Below are 20,975 nucleotides of genomic sequence, written 5' to 3'. Positions count from 1 at the left end.
TCTCACCACTAATATAAACATCTTTTTATTCTTCTGTGAGAATCTTACTGGGAGAAGATGTCAGCAGCATAGTCTGGGATGACTATGAACATACAGCATGTTTTAAATGCATATACTAACCTCTTTTAGCTTTCAGATTTTTTTAATTTCAGTCTTTCTCGTTAATGGCATTAAGGCACATTTTATTTTTAGATTTGCATTTGTATATTAAGTGGGACATCTGGCATTTCTCAAAATCTTTTTCACAATGCTGCACACATTTAAAATGTTGTTCTCCTAATCATTTTGTTTTTTCAGAAAGGATTTTCGTATGGTCTTGTTCTTAAAAAAATCAAAATATGTAGTAGGGATTAATACAAATGTGTATTAGAAGAGCAAAGAAATCACTGAGACAAGACTAATCATCATTTAGATTATCAGGAGAAGATGATTAAAAAACAAAGGATTGTATGACAAGTTATGTTGATGCCATATTTGTGAAGCCAAATGTTTTAGCTTTATAGATGAAAAATCCTAAGCAGCTTATAGCGAGACAAAGTAATCATTCAAATTACAAACTTAAGAATTTCAAATTACATACTTCATCAAGTTGAGTCTATTTTAACTTGGAATGCAGAGTGAATGACTCAATGCCACTGAAGTACTCTGTCTAATAATTCCACATAAATGAAATATTATTAAAGTTAACGTAAGACTGAACATTCAAAATAATAAACATTCTTAATGAATATGTGCATTCTTTAAACAGTGCTGCTCAAATGTAGGCAGAAATGTACAAATGAAAACTGTTTTAACCCATGCTTAGATTTGCATTTTTAAAAAGAATTTGCATGACAATCACTATTAAAACACAAACAGCAAAGGTTTATCAAGTCCAACCCTCACTTATCCTTCTCTCCACAATTCTCTACAACTGATTAGAAAATAAATTATTGTTTTGCTTCATTCTGCTAACATTTTTGATTTGATAAAATGAGTGAGTGTAGGAATTAAAACCATAATCCTTGTTGTACTTGATAACAACTCTTTTTAAAGAGCTTAGTATTCTAAATATTCCATGACAAAGATGTAGTAGTAAATGCTTTCTTCTCAAAAGGATATATTCCCTATAAAACTGAACTAAACCACTGTAATTACTTAGATGTTTGAGGGCCAGGCTCTATATATTCAAAGCATAAGATACAATGGTTAATATTTTCATTTTTTTTTCAGAAAGATACATATATATTATCTACTTGTGTATGAGTCTAGAAATTTTAGTCAAAAAGTGACCCCCCCAACCCCCCCCCCCCCGTTGACTTATCCAAAGGTCAAGGTAAGTACTGCATCTTAGCTCTTATGAACAATCCCCATTCCTGAGAAGAGAAGGCAAGAGCTTAGGACCCTTCCACACATGCAATAAAAACCGTGTGTGGCTAAACGATGTTTGGGAAAAGTGCGAGCAGAATCGGGTTAACAGCTAAAAAGCACATGTTTAAAAGATGTGCATAAAGCCTGATTCTGCCCTCAAAATGTGCATATTCATATGACTGTATATCCTTGCAGTCATGGAAAACATGTGACTTCCTTCCCATCCCCTGTGTGGACTGCTCCAGTTCACGTGCACATTTTAAAAGCCCGAAACAGCTGATTGAGCTGTCAAAAAATATGGAGCTACGGACACACAGGTGGCTAAAGAGAAGTATTATTATTATTATTATTATTATTATTATTATTATTAAACTTTATTTGTACCCCGCTAGCATCTCCCGAAGGACTCGATGCGGCTTACAAAGGCCAAGGCTTCAACACACAATATAACAATACAAAACAAAAGGCAAATTAAAAACAATTAAAACAGTATAAACAACAAGCAATAAACAATACGCTAAAACACAATAAAACTGGGCCGGGCCAGAGTAATGGGTACAAGATTAAAAGTGCTGATGTGACAGGTGATATATAAGGCTTATAGGGCAAGTGCAGAGTGCGATATACGATCTTAGTTCTAATAAAGTGCTTATGGGACTTGGTGTTGGAGATTTCCTATTAATCTGGGAAGGCACATTGGAACAGCCAGGTCTTCAAGTTCTTTCTGAAGACTGCCAATGTAGGGGCCTGTCTGAGATCCTTGGGGAGGGTGTTCCAGAGTCGGGGGGCCACCACAGAGAAGGCCCTGTCTCGTGTCCCCACCAACCGCGCTTGCGATGCAAGTACAATTGGAAAGCAATTAGAATTTTCTGCAACTATTCCATTCTTTAGATCTTTGTAATATTAAACACAGATTGAATTTAGAGTTGGGTGAAGAGAAGAATAAATCTGTTTGTGTGTACTTTAGGATCTCCATATGAGCGCATATGAAATCCAGTGCATCTTGATCCACTTCAAAGGAAAGCGGGGGAGCATTTCCCAGGACTGACAGGTTTGCGTTTGAACTTGCTGGCAGGTTCCAGAATTTTTTGCCCTATTTTTAAAACCTGCATTTTGATGCTATTTAGAAGCACTCTTAGTCTGTCTCAAGAGAACCTAAAAGTAACACTAACTCCCTCTATTCTTTTTGCTGCAACACCACCCCTGGCTGTTTTGAATGCCTAGGTGTTGAAATGGTGGCAGTCCTTGGCATTTCTATCCAAAGGAGCTCCAAGATAGTAGAAGAAATCAGTGCTTCTTTTAGGGTCTCCCAGGATTAAGATTTCACCACTCTACTCAGGGAAGGGGATGATTCCTTTTTTCAAATTCGTTTTCTGAATAGAGTGTCGAATTGCCTTTTTGAATGGCTAGGTAGGAAAATGGTGGTGACAGCCAGAGGTGGCTGCCTCACTGAGGTGGTTCTAACCATTTTCCCCCTCTGTGGAATGACTTATTCACCAGTCAAATCAAAATGCTAATTTTGGCCAGTTGCTACATGGAAGTAACTTATACATAAATATAAGGCATGTGGAAAAATTTTGGATGTTCTGTAAGTCGTAAATAAAATTGTTAAATTCGTACTTCCAAACTGATATCTGACATGCGAGAATTCCCCCTCCCAAAACTTAAGAATCAAAACTTACCCCATACTTTTTTGTTTTCTTTTTTTAAATTTTGGAAGGCTCCCAAAGTCAGTTTCATTCATATTATTCAGTGCGAGAAAGCAAAGCAAAGCCAAAAAAGGCTGGCTTACCTTTCCTCTGTAAATTAATGGCCTCTCACCATTAGAAGAGGCCAGAAAGGAGGAAGAAAGCAGTTTCTTGTAAAGAAGCACAGAACTGTGGGAAGTGTAGTTTGGGAAGGCAAGGAGCCCTATGCTAGAGAATGCAAAAGCCCCTACCCTAAACTACATTTCCCAGAATGCAGTACCCAACATCAGAGAGATTTGGCCCTTCCATAGCCAGCCAGATTTCCAATAAATTGGTTAATATTCTACACTATGATTTTAGTTCCTGGGTTATAAATATCATTTGTTAATTGATTCTATCATAAAAACATGGCAAAAGTTTATAAAACTTCAAAAACTTTGCCTTTGCATCGAGGACATCATGTTATAGCACATTTTGCTTTAGAATCTTATGGATTTTCCACCAATTTAACAGTTTTTGGTGCAAAAATGAAATTTCTGGACTACAACAATGACTTTCCAAGTAAGGACTACAGTGTGCCCTCACTTTTCATGGGGGTTAGGTTCCAGGCCTGCCTGCGAGAAGTGAATAACCATGAAGTAGCGGCACTATATTTATTTTAATATATAAACATTATTTTAATAGTTAAGTGGCCTTGCAAACCCTGGAGGGAGTTAAGCCTTTCTTACCAGCGTCGATGGGCCCCTTGCTTTGTGGCTGCCATGTTGCCCTGGCTGCCTCTGCTCCTGAAGCCAGGGAAGAAGGAAGGCCGCTCTGCCCAGTAAGTGAGTGAGTGAGCAAAGGAGGGAGGGTGAGAGAGAGAGGAGGGGCGGGCAGCAGCTGAGGAGCTACACTCCCAGGTTCACCACGCCTGTTTTCTGGCTCCCGCGCATGAGAAACGACTCATCTGAGTGCTTGTGCTCACTCTACCTTTCTGTGCCACCCCCAGCACCACCTCAGACCGAGGCATGAGCACTTTGGGACGCACAGGAGGCTCCTACCCTCACTTCCGGGTTTGCCCTGGCAGTGGCCATTTTTGGGCGCGCAATTTCAGAGTCTTGCGAGAGCGCCCCATGTGCAAGCCACACCTCCGAGGCATGGGGTGCTCTCGTGAGACTCTGAAATTGCATGCCCCAAAATGGCTGCCACCGGGGTGAACCCGGAAGTGAGGGTAGGAGCTTCCCTCGCCACTTAACTATTAAAAGCAGCAATGGGGTGGGTAAATAAATAAATAAAAATTCAGTGAAAGAGCGAATCTGCGGAACCTGAACCGCGAATTAGCGAGGGAGCACTGTACACAATTAAACAGGAAATAACACTTTCAAACTAGAAACACATTATTATTATTATTATTATTATTATTATTATTATTATTATTATTATTATTATTATTATATTTCAGAGGTTAGTTGGCCATCTGTCAAGAGTGCTTTGATGGTGTATTTCTGCCTGGAAGAGTTCCCGGGTTAGAAATGTCATTTCCTTTAAAAAATATATATTTTTAGGACATACAGAACATTTATTATTCCCACCACCACCACGAGGATTATTTTCTAGAGATCAGGCCATAAGAATAGGATACAAATGTTATACAGTATATAAATCTAGAAGGATTTTCTCAAACAGGATTAATATGTAAAAGAAAAAAAATGTCATTTCCTAATTGGTTCTATCATAAAAACATGGGGAAAGTTCATTAAACTGCAAAAACTTTGTCTTTGCGAGAGAGACATTGTGCTAAAGCACATTTTGCAAGAGTTTTTAATTAATAATATCTTATCATTGAATCTCAACCAATTCAACATAGTTTCTGCCACACAAACAAAGTTTCTGGAGTAAAACACCTACTTTCAAGGTAAGGACTACTCCATTAAATAGGAAATAACACTTTCAAACTAGGAACATATTTTCTTTATTATTAAAAATGTTGTTTATAAAAACTTTGAATATTCCCCAGAAATCCATGGATAAGTGAAACATCCCAAAATTTGGTGGGCTAACAGTGGTAAATGTGTTCTACCATTGTAGCAAGTTTCACCCCAATAACTGTAAAAATGAGGGAGAAAGGAGCCCCTGTAGCTCCCCCCCCCGGTGCGCAATTACTATAACAAAATAGTAACAAAATTTCATTACTCTCATTATAGCAACATTTTTTTCACTAATGATACTTTAGAAACACTTTAGACATGAAGTTCCAGTGCCTCCTGTTTTGTAATGACTTTTGAAACTTTTTTATTGATTGCACATGCCTAATAAATATATACAGTAAGTATTTTGTTTTTAAAATCTGTAGGGAAATTTTATTTCTTTATCTCCTACATGTGATTATTCTACACTATCTGAATCAACACTACCTTAGTTGTATGAAGTATTGTGACTGCTTCAGGTAGGAGATGCATGAAAACTACAGTGGCAACCTTCTATCTGTTCCTCATAAATTCTTGAGCTGTTCCACGCTGCATCATGGTGGATTGAACCGTTAGTCTAGTCATTTTAATGTACTTGTTTTCATAATTTACTTCTCCCTTTTCCAGCAAGCAGCAAAATATCTCGTGTTGGCCCTGTTTGGTGCATTCTGTCACATCTTGTTGCATTGGTTCCAGTACATATATATAGTGCCAAGTTCCTAAGGGATAAATCCCAAATCCCTTTCAAATGCTTATCCCATGTTCCCAGTAGGGGAGTGCATCATTGTAGTGGCAAGTTCTCTCCTCAAATTACACTTTAATGTGACTCAGAAGTTGATGCACATTAGTTCATGGAGACTGATGGAGCTTGTCGCAGCATACCAATCAGCTTTTCCAAGTTCAACCTATTTTTTAGCCAAGAAACCAATCACAGAGAATATTCTTTCCACACTTACTCAAAACAAAGGCTTTACCTGCTCGAAAGTGTAGTAAACTTGGTTTACTGGCTTCTTGTTGTCAAAACATGGTGAGGTTGGGGAGCACTGATTCGACCATTCTGTTTTTTCAGGGATTCTTAGGCCTTGTGTCTCCTTAGTCAATTTTTAAAATCTGACTTAGAACATTTCTGGGTAATGCAGCCTGATTGATAAATCATTTTGTTTTCTTTTTTTGAACAATCTTGTTATCAGTCCTGGTACCAACACTTTAACTATATGCCTCAGGCTGCATCTACACTACCATTTAATCCAGTGGTAGCACTTGCTTCCATTTGATGCATTCACACAATACACACAACTAAGTTTCAACTCGGGCTAAACCAATTAATCCATCTTGGCCATGGTTTTAAAAAAACAATGGCAAAGGTCCAAACCTCCAGGAATATCTGGACCTTTGCTGGAATTTCAGCAATGGGGACTGCCATCTCAGATCGCCATATACATTTCAAGAGTACACTCCCACCGCCATCCTGCACTCCCTGGACTCAGGCACCCTAGGAAGGATAGATGGCAGTGACTTCCTGCCCCCCCCCTTCCACCCATTCCTGCAAAATACTACAGAAAAATGTGCCTTACTATTGCTGAAGTCTCTGTACTTCCTCATTCAGTGATATTCCAGCAGCGATGGGGCTTTGGAAGAAAGGAGAGGGGTTACTGCTTCCAGGATCTATTGCTGTCAGAATGATGTTGAATCAGGAAATACAAACCCCACAGCAATTATCAGGCATACATTTCTGCTAGGCTTGCTCAAATAATTCGATTTCCCCGTTACCCGTTATTAATTCGTTATTTTCGTTTGTTTTGAAGCAATATACGGCCTTGATTGTACACACGTCTGGATATCGCGGTTTCGAATCGCGAGAGGCCGTTTTTTCTTATTTCGTCGTTTTTTTCGTTAGGAAAAAAAAGCTTTTGCAAATCACCCAAACTCCCACCATTCAGGCCCTTTCCTTTTGCCCCTCAGCAAAAGGGGCGTCACGGGCTCAGCCAATGGGAGGGGGCGAGGGGGAAGGAGGCCGAGGAGGAGGAGGAAGACGGAGGGGGGAAATGGCCGCCCCCGCCGTCGCCTCGCCTCAGCTCAGGCCTGGTGTCTCTCTGTGAGGCGGGAAGGCGGCGGATGGAGCCGGGAATGGAGAGACTGAGAGAGACAGAGAGGGGCCCGGCGGTGAGGTTTTGACGTCTGTGCAAAGCTAGGCAAGTGGGGTTTTATATATCTGTTGAAGGTCCAGGGTGGGAGAAAGAACTCTTGTCTGTGGGAGGCAAGTGTGAATGTTGCAATTGGTCACCTTGATTAGCATTGAATAGCCTTGCAGCTTCAAAGCCTGGCTGCTTCCTACCTGGGGGAATCCTTTGTTGGGAGGTATTAGCTGGCCCTGATTGTTTCCTGTCTGGAATTCCCATTTTCTGGGTGTTGTTCTTTTACTGTCCTGATTTTAGCTTTTCTGTAGCTAAAAATGCATATAAAATTGATTCTATAGGGAGGATAAATGATTGGATTTCAACTCCTACAGCTTAGCTTTCTCTGCCAATAATGGTACCCATCTTGGATATTGTAAGGGATTTATTATTATTATTATTATTATTATTATTATTATTATTATTATTAGACCTTGCTCCCAGGAAGGTGCCTTCGCTGTGGCTCCCAACTTATCTATCTATCTACCTTTCCACATATTCTCCACATTGTGTGTATGTGTATGTATATTATATATACATGAGCCCCGATGGCGAAGTGTGTTAAAGCACTGAGCTGCTGAACTTGCAGACAGAAAGGTCCCAGGTTCAAATCCCGGGAGCAGAGTGAGTGCCCGCTGTTAGCTCCAGCTTCTGCCAACCTAGCAGCTTGAAAACATGCCAATGTGAGTAGATCAATAGGTACCGCTCTGGCGGGAAGGTAATGGCACTCCATGTAGTCATGCCGGCCACATGACCTTGGAGGTGTCTATGGACAACACTGGCTCTTGGGCTTAGAAATGGAGATGAGCACCAACCCCCAGAGTCAGACATGACTGAACTTAACGTCAAGGGATACCTTTACCTTTACCTATACACACACACACACACAAACACACACACACATATGCAGGGACTATATATATATACACAGTATATATCACACACACACCAATTTAACAAAGTTTCAGCCACAAAAACAAAGTTTCTGAAGTAGAACAATGACTTTCACAGTAAAGATAACCCAATTTAACAGGAAATAAGACTTTCAAACCAGGAACAGATTTCTGCAATTATTAAAAAATGGTTTATTATAAAAGCTATGAAAATTCGCCAAAAATCAGAGGATAAGGGAAACGTTCCAAAGTTTGGTGAGCTATCAGTGTTAAATGTGTTCTACCACTGTACCAAGTTTGAAGAAGATCACTCAAAAAATGAGGGTGGGAGAGTCCTGTAAAGTCCTCTCCCTCTGTGCTGTTTTTGGGAATTGCGCATGCGCGTCCGCCATTAACGAATTAATTTTGAAGATAACGAATTTTCGTTAATTTCGAATTTTTTGGGGGGGCAAAATTCGGAAATACCTTCAGAAACAAAACGCTGCCCCCCTCTAGTTTTGAAACGAGTTTAGAATCAAATTTTTCATGGATCGATCAAGCCTAATTTCTGCAATTTTTAAACCTTTTGTTTGTGGGAATAGAAGCGCAGGGAGAGTAGGAAAGCCAGTTGATGCCAATCCCTACTGAACTGGCTTCTCTGAGCTGTCTAGCCAGTATCCCTCTGTGGAGGCAGCCTGGTGTGGCTTGGAATCCACATTTTATGTGAGTTCCAGTCACATTTTGTGACTGTGTGGAAGGGGCCATAGAGTAGAATAGATCTTCTTCTGTGGGAACATGACTGATGATCATTCTAAAGGAGTACATGTCTACATTTTCCCCTCCTTACAAAGAGAGTGATACTTTGCACCTTTCCAACTATGGAATGCACTTAAGAAAGAAGTATCAGATTAATACCAAATATAAACATTTCAATCAGACTTTAAGGTTTAATAGTGATATAGAGCCTGTGGATTTTTAAAATCTTATTTAAATTGTATAATCTTGGCTGTTTTTAAATAAGATTTACTCTTTTTTTGCAGTAGTGAAATGTTTAAGAGCTTTTTTTTTTAAAGTCTGTGTACACTGAAATGAACATTTATCTTCTAATTTCACATCTCCAATTCCTTTCTTCCCTTCCTTTTTCTGGTTTTGTGATGACTCATGGGCCATGTAGTCCCATTCCTAGTGCTGTTGTGACTGACGAAGAGGAGAACTTGGGTTTTCCTCCATTTCAGCCAGAAAGGGAACCATTTCAGCCAGAAATTGAGCCTTTGCACCTGCAGGAGGCTTGTCTTCCAGAAATCTCCCAAACAAGCCCGGAGTCGAGTTCTCCCCCTTTTTCGCGCCGTAATTACATTCTCCAGCAGAAAGGAGTGCAACAGGCTAATCGCAGGAGTTTGAGAATAGCAGCAAAGCATTCAGATGATTAAGCCTGTTCCCATGAGAAAATTTAGGGAGTCATACATCTGGACACAGAGATTGACTTTCGTTTCTGGTTCCCCAGAGAAGTGTTCTCTGGTGGAGAAAACAAGGCCTATTTAGGTTCCTTGCTCCCGGAGGGATCTTGCGGAGTCAATTCGTCAGCAACTGGAGTAGTGTGTGTGGACAGCTACTCCGCTTCCAAGCCTTTGTTCCTGATTCAAGCCTTCGTTTTCCAGCCTTGTTCTTCCACGGATTTTGCCTTGCTTTCCAAGACCCAGCCTTGCCTTGTTTCCCGGATTTTGCCAAGTAAATACCACGGATCTTGTTCTTGTTCCTCGTTCCTTGCTGCCTTGTATTCAAGCCTTGTTATTCCGAGAGTCAAGTTACTTCCTAGCCTCGTTCAAGTTCATGGACTAAAGGACCTTGTCATCTCCCCTCACTTTGCCTGGCAAAGTGAGTGTTTCGGTTATTGGATTACAACTTTGGACCTTAATATTTCATATTGGACATTGTTTCTTTGGACTAATTTTGACCTTTCCTGAAAGGTCTAATTCTGGACTATTTTCTACACTTGTTTTTATTAACTTTATATACTCCTTCAATAAAGATATTAGATAGATTCTGGCCTCTGTGTATGGTTATTGGTGCCCTGCAGCCTGGGTCCTGACAGGTTTGTTGTTTGACTAATTTTAGTTAAATTCTATTACACTTACAGGATTATGGACTTCAGGAAAAACATGTTTCCCTTTAAAAACTACAACAACCAAAATAGAAAGAAGATTCTGAAATCCATCTTTTTGAGACACTAAATCACCCCCTCCAAATTAAATGTATACACAGTTTGCCATTTTGTTGTGGACCACATATCTCCTCTGTGTTTTTCTAGTTGTTTTCTCTAGCAGTTCATCACATTCCCTCTGCTACTACTGAACTGAACATGCATCTCTGTTGACACTGCTCTGATTTCCTGAATGCATTGGGATCATTGTTTTCTGTGTGCTCCAGCAGTTTTCTTTCACTTTTTACAAGCACCCTCTTTGGCAGATGTGGAGTCTCTGCCCTGCAGGAGTGATTTGAACTGAAGATTGCCAAATGCGTCAAGATCATGTGTCTTGTTCTTTGGTCACAAGCTTTTCCTAAACTGTATTTACAGGATGCTTTATTACTAGTCTTATTTAGAATGGGCCCTATCTTAGACTGATTTTCCAAAGGTTTCTCTTTTCCCAAATGTCTTTTATGATCAGATGATGGCTTATTTTGTAGTAAGAAAACAAGCGAGTGACATTTTGCTACCCTGCATGTCTTTTTTTTTTTGACTGAATGCTGAGATTTCACCAAAACATAAGTGTTCATGGTGTTATGGTCATGTTTCAGTGTAAATCAGAGCTTCTTAAACTTTTTCATCTTGTGACCCCTTTTTGTCAAAGAGATATTTATATGCTCCCAGGCATATAAATATATAAAATAAGTATACAAATAAAACTTATTTTGAATGTTGAATGGGTTTTTTTCATGTCAGGAGTGACTTGAGAAACTGCATGTCACTTCTGGTGTGAGAGAATTGGCCGTCTGCAAGGACATTGCCCAGGGACCGCCCAGATGTTTTGATATTTTTACCATTCTTGTGGGAGGCTTCTCTCATCTCCCCTCATGGAGCTGGAGCTGATAGAGGGAGCTCATCCATGCACTCCCCGAGTTGGATTCGAACCGGCAATTTTCAGGTCAGCAACCCAACCTTCAAGTCATCAGTCGTTCTGGCACAAGGGTTTAACCCACTGCACCACTGGAAAAGGTAAATCCATGGATATGGAGAATCAATTGCACCACAGCAGAAACAACTGAGACATTCCTAACTTTCATGGATGTAAAAATCAAACCCCTTAAGTAAAATAAAGTGGCCCTCAGTGTCATGGAACCAAGTCCCAGGGCTGAATTTCCAAGCCCTGGACTTGGAGTCATAACATAAATAACCCTGAAAGCACCTGGCGGGAGAAGATAGAATGAGCCTGGGAACTCAGGGTTGAAAGTATAAACAATTATAATTGGTATAGTGTGTGGGAATAGTAGAAATGTGATACAAAGGGTGGGGTTTGATGATGATATTTGCGTGTGGTGTTACGTTGCATCAGAGGTGATAAAAATGAGTGTATGTAAACATTAGGTCATTCTCGACTTTTCCAAAGTCATGTATTCTTCAATAAAGATTGGATTTGAGAGCAGCTATCTCTGATCTGCGTTCAGACTGGTCCTTTGAAGTAAGCCTGACATTTAAGTCGAGAATCCCGTTCTCACCCTCCTGCGAATTCGCAGTGAAGTGATAATGAGTGGAGAAGGAGATCAAAGCCCAAATGGAGCAGAGAGGCCTTTGCCAGGGGCCCGGCCGTTGGGGGAAGAGACGCTGCAAGCCATAGCTTCCTCTACGGGGTACCCCAGGCCAAACGGCGTGACCCAGAGGATTCCCAGAGGAGGAAGAGGCATTTCGGCGGCGGCAGAAACCAGTTGGGGATCTGGAGGAAGCATGCCGGAGACCGTGGCCCTGCGGTTATCCATCCTGGAAACGAATTTATCCAGGCTGTCGGAAACCGTGGGGAGGTTGCTACCACTATTGGAAGAGAATCTCCAGAAGGAACCCACCCGATATGGCGCTGAGACAGAGCCACGTAAGGAAGAAGATTGGAGCCAGAGGGGCCAGCGCGCCTCAACGCAGAGCCCCGTGGCGGCGAGGAGCGAGGGGGATGAAGAATACTGGCAGGAACTGGAGTTCCGAGACAGAATGGCGCGTGAAGTGGAGCGCCAGCAAGCTCTGGGAACTCTGAGGCCGCCAACTCCAACAGAACTTCCAACCCAACTTCCAACCCCCCGAATGGGCGTCGGGGTGGAAAGACCACTGAGGCCAGGGATCGGGTCCAGTGGATTAGCGGACGAAGGCGGAGAGGAGCCGGAGATCCAGGAAGAGGAGGAGGATGTGCCGTACGACGAGGGAAGGCGAGGTGCGGGGGCTACAGCGAGGCCCGCATTCGGATGGGTAGAAGGGCCGACAGCAGCGGCAGAATTTCGGGAGCCGCGCAGAACGACCGCCGGAGTGGGGCGCGGCGTGTTCAAAGGGGCCGTCCAAGGAAACCCGATGCAACCCTTCCCCATGCCTCCCAGACAGCAGCAACGGGCCGCAGAATGGATGCAAAGGAGGGAAGATCTCAAACTGGAATACAGAGGGGAATCATCTGAACTGAACTTTTTCCTCATTAGCATCAGAGGATATATAGAAGACAACGCACACACATTCCCCTCCGAAGCAAGCATGGTTCGGGCCATCGGCAACACACTAAAGAGAGGAGCGGCCAGCTGGTATGTGCAACTACATGCCAGACGCGACCCGTGCCTGAGGTCAGTGCCCCGCTTCCTCGCCGCACTGGAAAACCGGTTCAGAGACCGGCTAGAGCAATTGAGGGCTCGAGACCAGCTTAAAGGAATAAAGCAGAGGGACAAAACGGTGCCCGAGTACGCAGAGGAATTCCTCCATCTCGCGGAAAAGGTACCAGAGTGGTCTGAAGTGACCAAAGTGGAGATATTCAAAGAGGGACTACACCCCGAGGTTTTTAGTTGGGCGGCGCATAGAGACGACCCAGAAACACTCCAGGGCTGGATACAACTAGCGGGGCGCGTCGAATCCACCCTGGCCCAGGTGAAGCGTTTCAGGGGCGGCGGCGGCCAGCAAAGACCGGCGGCGAGAGGTCGAGGAGAAACGAGGAAGCAGGAAAGGCCCGGAGGGAGGCCGGGGACCCCCTTCAAAGGAGATGACAACAAACCCAAACCGGGATGCTTTGTATGTGGGAAGACGGGCCATCGAGCAGCGGAATGTTGGGCCCGGAAGGGGGAGCCGCCAAAACCCTCAAAGCCCAAGCCAGCAGCCGGGAGGCGAGCGGAGGAGGAGGTGCGAGCCCCAGAATCTCCGGAAAGGCTGGTGAGTCGAGACAAACGCATGCTAGTAGTGCCAATCTGCCTATCGGGGCTAGAGAATCGGGCCACCTGCAGGGCATTCGTGGATTGCGGTTGTTCTAGGAACATTATAACTCCGGAACTAGCAGGAGCACTGAAATGCCAGCAGACATTACTTGACTCCCCAATTGCATTTTCGCAGCTAGATGGATCAGTTGCTGCTGGGGAAGTATCTACAAAGGAAATACGAGGGGTCCCATGTAAAATAGGCAAATGGGAAGGAAGAATATCCTTTGTGATAGCCCCTATTGCCACATACCACGTAATACTAGGGATCCCATGGCTCGAACAGGCAAATCCTGAAGTAGATTGGAGAGGAAAGAGCCTAGCATTTAAAGAACAACAGACGCAATGGGAGATAAGCAAAATAGCAGGAGAGGAGGACGAGGGAGATGAAGCAGGTGAAATAGACCCACAGCTATTGCCACCTGAATACAGAGACTTTGCGGATGTTTTCAATCAGAAAGAGGCAAGTAAATTACCTCCCAAGAGGAATATAGAAGTAGAAATTGAAATAACCCCAGGAGCAAACTTACCAAAACCAAAAGTGTATCCCATGTCTGTTCAGGAGAAGGAGGAATTGAGGAAATATATTGATAAGAACCTGGCACGAGGCTTTATTAAGCCATCCAATTCTCCTCTCGGAGCCCCAGTGTTATTTAGGAGAAAGAAAGACAACTCCCTAAGATTGTGCATTGACTATAGAAATTTAAATGCAATTACTAAGGACAATAAATACCCTATGCCCTTAGTAAAGGATTTAATTACCGTATTGAAGAAAGGGAGCATATTTACTAAACTTGATTTAATTGAAGCATATCATAAATTAAGAATCAAACCTGAGGATACTTGGAAAACTGCATTTTCCTGCGCATTCGGCCATTTTGAATATAAAATTTTGCCATTTGGATTAAAAAATGGCGGCAGTTGCTTTATGCAGCTTATAAATGAAATACTGCACCCATTGTTGTACCGAGGGGTATTCATATTTCTTGATGATATCTTGATCGTGAGCGAAGATAAAGAAAAGCACGTGGAATTGGTTCGGGAAGTTTTGCAGAGACTAAGGGAAGCAAAGCTGTACGCAAAACTGTCCAAATGTGAATTTAATAAAACTCAAATTGACTTTCTGGGGTATCGGATATCTCCAGAAGGGTTAGCTATGGACCCGTCTAAAGTATCAGACGTAAAAGAATGGGGAGTACCTCAAACAAGGAGGCAATTGCAATCATTTCTGGGGTTTGCAAATTTTTATAGATCCTTCATAAAAGGCTTCGCGCAAATAACCGCACCCCTTACTGAACTTTTAAAAACAAAAGGGAAAGGGGAGACAGCAAAAGTGAAAGCTCCTGGCGCCAAACTGAGTTGGACGCCAGAATGCCAAAAGGCATTTGAAACCCTAAAAGGATGCTTCACAGAAGAACCCATCCTAAAACACCCCGATATCAGGAGCCCTTTCATAATCCATTGCGATGCTTCAGACTGTGCATACGGGGCAGTACTATTGCAAAAGGATCAAAATGGGAACTTAAAACCTTGTGGATATTTGTCCCGGAAGTTCAGTGAAACTGAAAAATGTTGGCCCATATGGGAAAAAGAGGCATTAGCCATATTAAAAGCCTTAGAATGCTGGCGACACTTCCTCGAAGGGAGCGGAATCCCATTTGAAATTTGGTCTGACCATAAGAACCTCCAGTATTTAAAATCTCCTCGAAAATTGTCCCCCAAACAAATTAGATGGGCACAATACTTCAGCAGGTTCGATTTCCAATTAAAGTTTTTCCAAGGGAAGCAGAATGTCTTGGCAGATGCTCTTTCACGCATGCCTCAACACGAAGGCATGACCACAGCAAAAGAGGGAACAATATTCTCTGATAAACAATGGGGCTTAGCTGTCAGGACAAGAGCGCAAACCCAAAAAGAGAACACTACTATTATTGAACTCGACGGGGAAAATAGTTGGGGAAAAGAACTGAAACAATCTTATGAAGGAGATCAGTGGATCGCATCCAACGCAGAAAAGGGGGAGCAGAAGGGGGGATTTTGGTTTGTGAACAAGAAACTGTATATTCCAGCAATATTAAGGATTAAGATTTTGCATCGTTTTCACAATAACCCGAGCGCTGGTCATACAGGAATTACAAAAACAACAAAGGCAATAGCAAAACATTGTTGGTGGCCAGGAATGAGGAAGGACATTAAGAATCATGTTGTTCAATGTGATGATTGTGCCAGAAATAAATCGAGAGGAGGGAAGCCAATGGGATTATTACAAACAGTAGCGGAACCTACCAGACCTTGGGAATGTGTAGCTATGGACTTTGTGGGGGAACTGCCGGTTAGCAAAGGACATCGTTATATTTGGACAGTATTAGACCTGTTTTCTAAACAGGCCCACTTTATAGCACTGACGAAATTACCATCGGCAGAGAAACTAGCTGAATTATACATAAACCATATTTACAAACTTCATGGATGTCCCAGTAGAGTGGTCAGTGACAGAGGGGTTCAATTCACAGCAAAATTTTGGGGAAAATTCTTGGAAATGCTAGGAGCAGAAAGGAGTCTAAGTTCTGCTTTTCACCCCATGACAAACGGGGCAGTAGAACGTACTCAACAGACGCTTGGGCAGTTCCTTTGAATGTACTCTAACATGAGACAAAATGACTGGTCTAGGTGGCTGGCTTTTGCGGAACTAGCTTTTAATTCAACTATACATTCAGCAACTAATAAAACTCCCTTTGAAGTGGTTTACGGGTATGAAATACAGCCTCTGCCCCAGTTGCCAAGATGGACAGAGAATGAAGAAACAGGGGCAGGGAAATGGAAAACTCAAATGCTAGAATGCTGGAGTCAAGTGACTGCATCCTTAAAGGAAGCACACAAAAAGTATAAAACGTTCGCGGACAGAAAAAGGGTGGAAGGCGATAAATTGGGGAAAGGAGATCTAGTGTGGTTAAGTACCCAAAACATCAAATTGGGGCTACCTTCGAGAAAATTGGGCCCCAAATATATTGGACCATTCAGAATACAGGGTGTTATCAATGAAGTAACTTTCCAGTTGGCATTGCCAAAAAGTTTAGGGAAAATACACCCAGTATTCCATCGCAGCTTACTGAAAAAGTATATGGGGACGTTGGACAAAATGGACACATAGAATTATTGTTTGATTTATTTCAGGATTGTGATGAAAGAAGAACCGAAGAGGAGGACGAAGAAAAAGAGGGCGCCATGTCATGGAACCAAGTCCCAGGGCTGAATTTCCAAGCCCTGGACTTGGAGTCATAACATAAATAACCCTGAAAGCACCTGGCGGGAGAAGATAGAATGAGCCTGGGAACTCAGGGTTGAAAGTATAAACAATTATAATTGGTATAGTGTGTGGGAATAGTAGAAATGTGATACAAAGGGTGGGGTTTGATGATGATATTTGCGTGTGGTGTTACGTTGCATCAGAGGTGATAAAAATGAGTGTATGTAAACATTAGGTCATTCTCGACTTTTCCAAAGTCATGTATTCTTCAATAAAGATTGGATTTGAGAGCAGCTATCTCTGATCTGCGTTCAGACTGGTCCTTTGAAGTAAGCCTGACACCTCAGTATCTGCTGGAGTTTGGTTCCAGGACCCACAACGGATGCCAAAATATACAAGAGTGTAGTAAAATGATTTCCCTTATATAAAATGACAAAGTCAAAGTTTGAAGAAGATATATGTATATAAGCTGTGGATGGTTGAATTGTGGACACACAGAACCCATCCTATTGCAAGCCAAAGGTGCAAGATTAAGATGCAAAAGCAAATATATATATCTCCACATACTCAAGCCTATCTACATTGCCATATAACACAGTTTCATGATACAGTTTAACTGAATTGAACTGCATTATGTGGCAGTGTATACTCATTTAAAACAGTTCAATGGTGTTAAACTGCATTATGAAAATGCATCATATGGCAGTGTAGATGGGATTTCACACACATCTGTCCCTTGTTCCAGTCCTGTTTCATTTTATTTTTCTGTATTCTGTTCATCTTTCTATTCTCTCTTTTCCCCGCAAGAAATAAATGTAACAAGAGTTATGGTAATGCTGGTGAACCATTTCAGAGTCCCAACTGCCTTTTGCAAACCAATGAAATAATATACTGATTGGGATCTAATATAAACTGAGGCTAGCTTTATTTGGAAAAGGCAAATTTATTTTACTTCCATTCCACTATGGAAATAGCAAGATGCTGTTTAACACTACATTTGGAGAATTTGATTCATTACCGTATTAATTTCTACTTCACTCAGATTCGCAAACTACAGGTTATATAAATTCCACAACAAAACAAAACGGCAAAACAAAATACATACTTCCATCATAAACCTGAGGCATAATCACAAGGAATAATGAACATCTTCTAATACTTATATTTAAATATTATTAATAATTTACTTCATTTCAATATAAGATGTCATTTTGCATAATTGAAGACGTGTTACTTAGGGTAACATTAATAGATTATTCCATCATTTCCCAACAAAAGATTTATGATTAGGTCTGATAACATAGCCTGTAACAAATTGTAATCCATGATAAAGTTAAACAAGAATATAGACATCTGATTTTAAATGAGACAATTGAATGGCTGCCTAGCTTTACTTTGTCTTCTAATACAATCCTATAACTACTGTTAGTAAGTACAATAAAATTAAATTATTCTGATTTCTGAATAGATAAAATTTTCCAGACCAGACCTTTCTTCTAGTTAAGGAAGCTGAAAGAAACTTACACACACATGCACATGCACCTAAAACCAATATTATACTTGGACTTGACATCAACATGTGACCAGTTGCAAAATTCAGAAAGGCCAAAAGTGGAACAACACCACAGTGAGTAAAGGGGGATGGTTCTCCTGGGACAAACTAAACTCTTACCTTTCACCACTCTGCTCAGAGAAAGCAATCATGATGAGACACTTTTTGATGAGAGATTAAGTCATCATCATAGGCTATCACTCTGGGCCAAATATGATTGCCTTCCAAGTGTAGTCTTCACGGTGGGTCTGTAAGTGACTGTAGAGGTCTATTCTGGATCCACTTGTTCACTCACAGTGAGGACATTGATTTCCAGATGGAAGGCAGTCATGACAAGGGTTGGCTTGATGAATCTTCCTCTTGACATGTTTCTCCCTTTCGCCCTCCATTCATGCCTCGTCAAAATCCACATCACTGTTGGTAACAGCTGACCTTGTTAGAATGCTCTAGGGCCAAAACTTCCCAGTTCTTGGTGTCTATGCCAAAGTTTTAAGGTTAGCTTTAAGCCAATCTTTAAATCTTGATTGCTGTCCACCAACATTCAATTTTCTGTTCTTGAGCTGAGAGTAAATTAACTGTTTTGGGGGACGGTGATCGGGTATTCAGATAATGTGGCCAGTCCAATGAAGTTAATGGTGGAGGATCATCACATAAATGCTGGTGGTCTTTGCTTCTTCCAGAACACTGACACTTGTCTGCCTGTCTTCCCAAGAGATTTGCAGGATTTTTAAGAGGCAATGCTGATGGAATCATTCCAGAAGAAGAGATGGTCCATGTTTCACAGGCGTATAATAGAGTTGGGAGAGCAATAGCTTTATAAAGAAGCACCTTGGTATCCTTATGAATGTCCTGATCCTCAAACACATTCTGCTTCATTAAAATATGCTGCACTCATAGAGCTCATAAGATGTTGTATTTCTGTGTTGATGTTAACTTTTATGGAGAGTGGCTGCCAAGGTAGTAGACATGGTCAACATTTTCTAATGCTACACCATTAAGCTATATTTCTGCAGAGAGATTGGTTGGTGCCGGCTGGCAGAGCACTTTGGTTTTCTCAATTTTAAGTGAAAGGCCAAGCTTTTCATATATTTCTGCAAAGGTGTTTAAAGTCCTGCGTTCAGGGCATTCATTGCCTGTGTTATCCAACAGTGTTTGTATGTTCCATGCTCCAAAATTAATTTGTCTTTTTTTAACCACAAAGTGGTGGCCCCTCTGGATGCAGCAGTCCAGTCAAGGATAAGAGAGGTAGACTATGTTTACAACACTTTTTCTAGCCCCCTCCCTGTATAGGGTGAGCAAAGTGCCTACTAAATAGGTCTGCTGAGTCATGGATACAGCTGCCAAACAGCTCAACTTCCCCGGACCTTGAGGTAGAATGACTGAATCCACTGTCCATGTACCAACCTGTGGCTAGGGGCTTCCCTATTTCACAGTCCTGCCTCCGTCAACACTCGCTGATTCCCATGGGATTTTTTTTTCTTTTCTTTTCTTTTCTTGGAAGACATCTGTGCATGAATTTGTTTTAAGTGTGGAGATCAGAGCACACCCAATCAAAACACAGTCTTCACAAAAAGAGGATCAGATCTAATGGCATGGTTAACCTGGTGACCAGTGGCCTCTCATCTGTTGCAGCTTTATTCTGCCTTCACAGCCATTGTAACATGTACCATGATATCATCCACCTGCCCTGTGTTGAGGACTTCAGATTGTGCATGATTTGGTTCCTCCCCTGTGACATTGCTGCCCCCTGGGAGTACATCACTCTGATAGCTTTGTCCGCAGGTTCACTGGAACACCCAAGACCCCTCACTATTACAAGGTGATAATCCATTGAGGGGGGAGATATAAGATACAGTGGTCACATTGACATGTAGATACGTCAGCCAGGTTTTTTTGGATTGTTTTTTGACTAAATTTTCTAGACTTATACATTATATAGGTTAATTTCACATGGAAGGCAAAACTTTCTGTACTTGTGCACTGACCAGTAAGGTAGGTGAATGGCAGAGGGTTTGCAAAGAGACTGGGGGAAAGAATGACAGTATTCTAAATACTAGCATACTTATGTGATCTCCGTAGCCATGAACAATATTAATAATGTTGTCTTCCACCATATCCTTTCCAGAGAGTGAAGCAAAAGCCACTGGTTCCTGCATCTCTGTAAAACTGTGCACCCATCTATTCATGTCTCAGTTAGGGATGGGCAAATCCATGAACTGAAAATTTTAATCTCATTTTAAAAAAATTAATATAAAATTCTTCCAATTTCCACTAGTTTAATTCAATAGCTGTTTTCAACATGGAGAGGACCATTTTGAAACATTTTTGCTGTATAGGTATTAGATATGAAGCACTTTTTAGAAAAAAGAGCTAGGCTCTCTTATCTTACGTACATAATTAAATATATAAATTTTAAAACCCAAACTTTCAAAAGGAGAACATTCCTAAACCTGAAGCCTGGAAATATAAATATGTCAGATACGGTGTCTTACATATTGTAGCTGTGGGTGTCTTTTAAAAAACAAGTTATTTTATCCTTAACACAAATAATAATAATAATAATAATAATAATTATTATTATTATTATTATTATTATTATTATGACACAGCAAACAAGATAGATATGCTGGATTTCGTATTACAAAATCACAAGTCGAACACTTCCCAAGTGTCTAGGACTGTGTGATGTATTTTCAGATGATGCGTGTAGATCCCAGTAGGG

At 41.4% G+C, this 20,975-nt stretch overlaps 1 protein-coding gene across 1 annotated transcript; it reads left to right on the top strand.

The window, feature by feature from the left end:
- The first annotated feature begins 10,861 nt into the window (after window positions 1-10,861).
- LOC134298847 (uncharacterized) lies at window positions 10,862-16,998 on the top strand. The gene is made up of 2 exons (XM_062980250.1): window positions 10,862-13,413; window positions 16,629-16,998. The coding sequence occupies exons 1-2, from the start codon at window positions 11,773-11,775 to the stop codon at window positions 16,734-16,736; spliced, it is 1,749 nt and encodes a 582-aa protein (XP_062836320.1). The 5' UTR covers window positions 10,862-11,772; the 3' UTR covers window positions 16,737-16,998.
- The last annotated feature ends 3,977 nt before the right edge of the window (window positions 16,999-20,975 follow it).

This window comes from Anolis carolinensis, chromosome 4, assembly GCF_035594765.1.
Source record: "Anolis carolinensis isolate JA03-04 chromosome 4, rAnoCar3.1.pri, whole genome shotgun sequence".
Classification (NCBI taxonomy): Eukaryota; Metazoa; Chordata; class Lepidosauria; order Squamata; family Dactyloidae; genus Anolis; species Anolis carolinensis.
The sequence above is the reverse complement of the archived record's forward strand: the minus strand, read 5'-3'. Positions and strand labels throughout refer to the sequence as shown.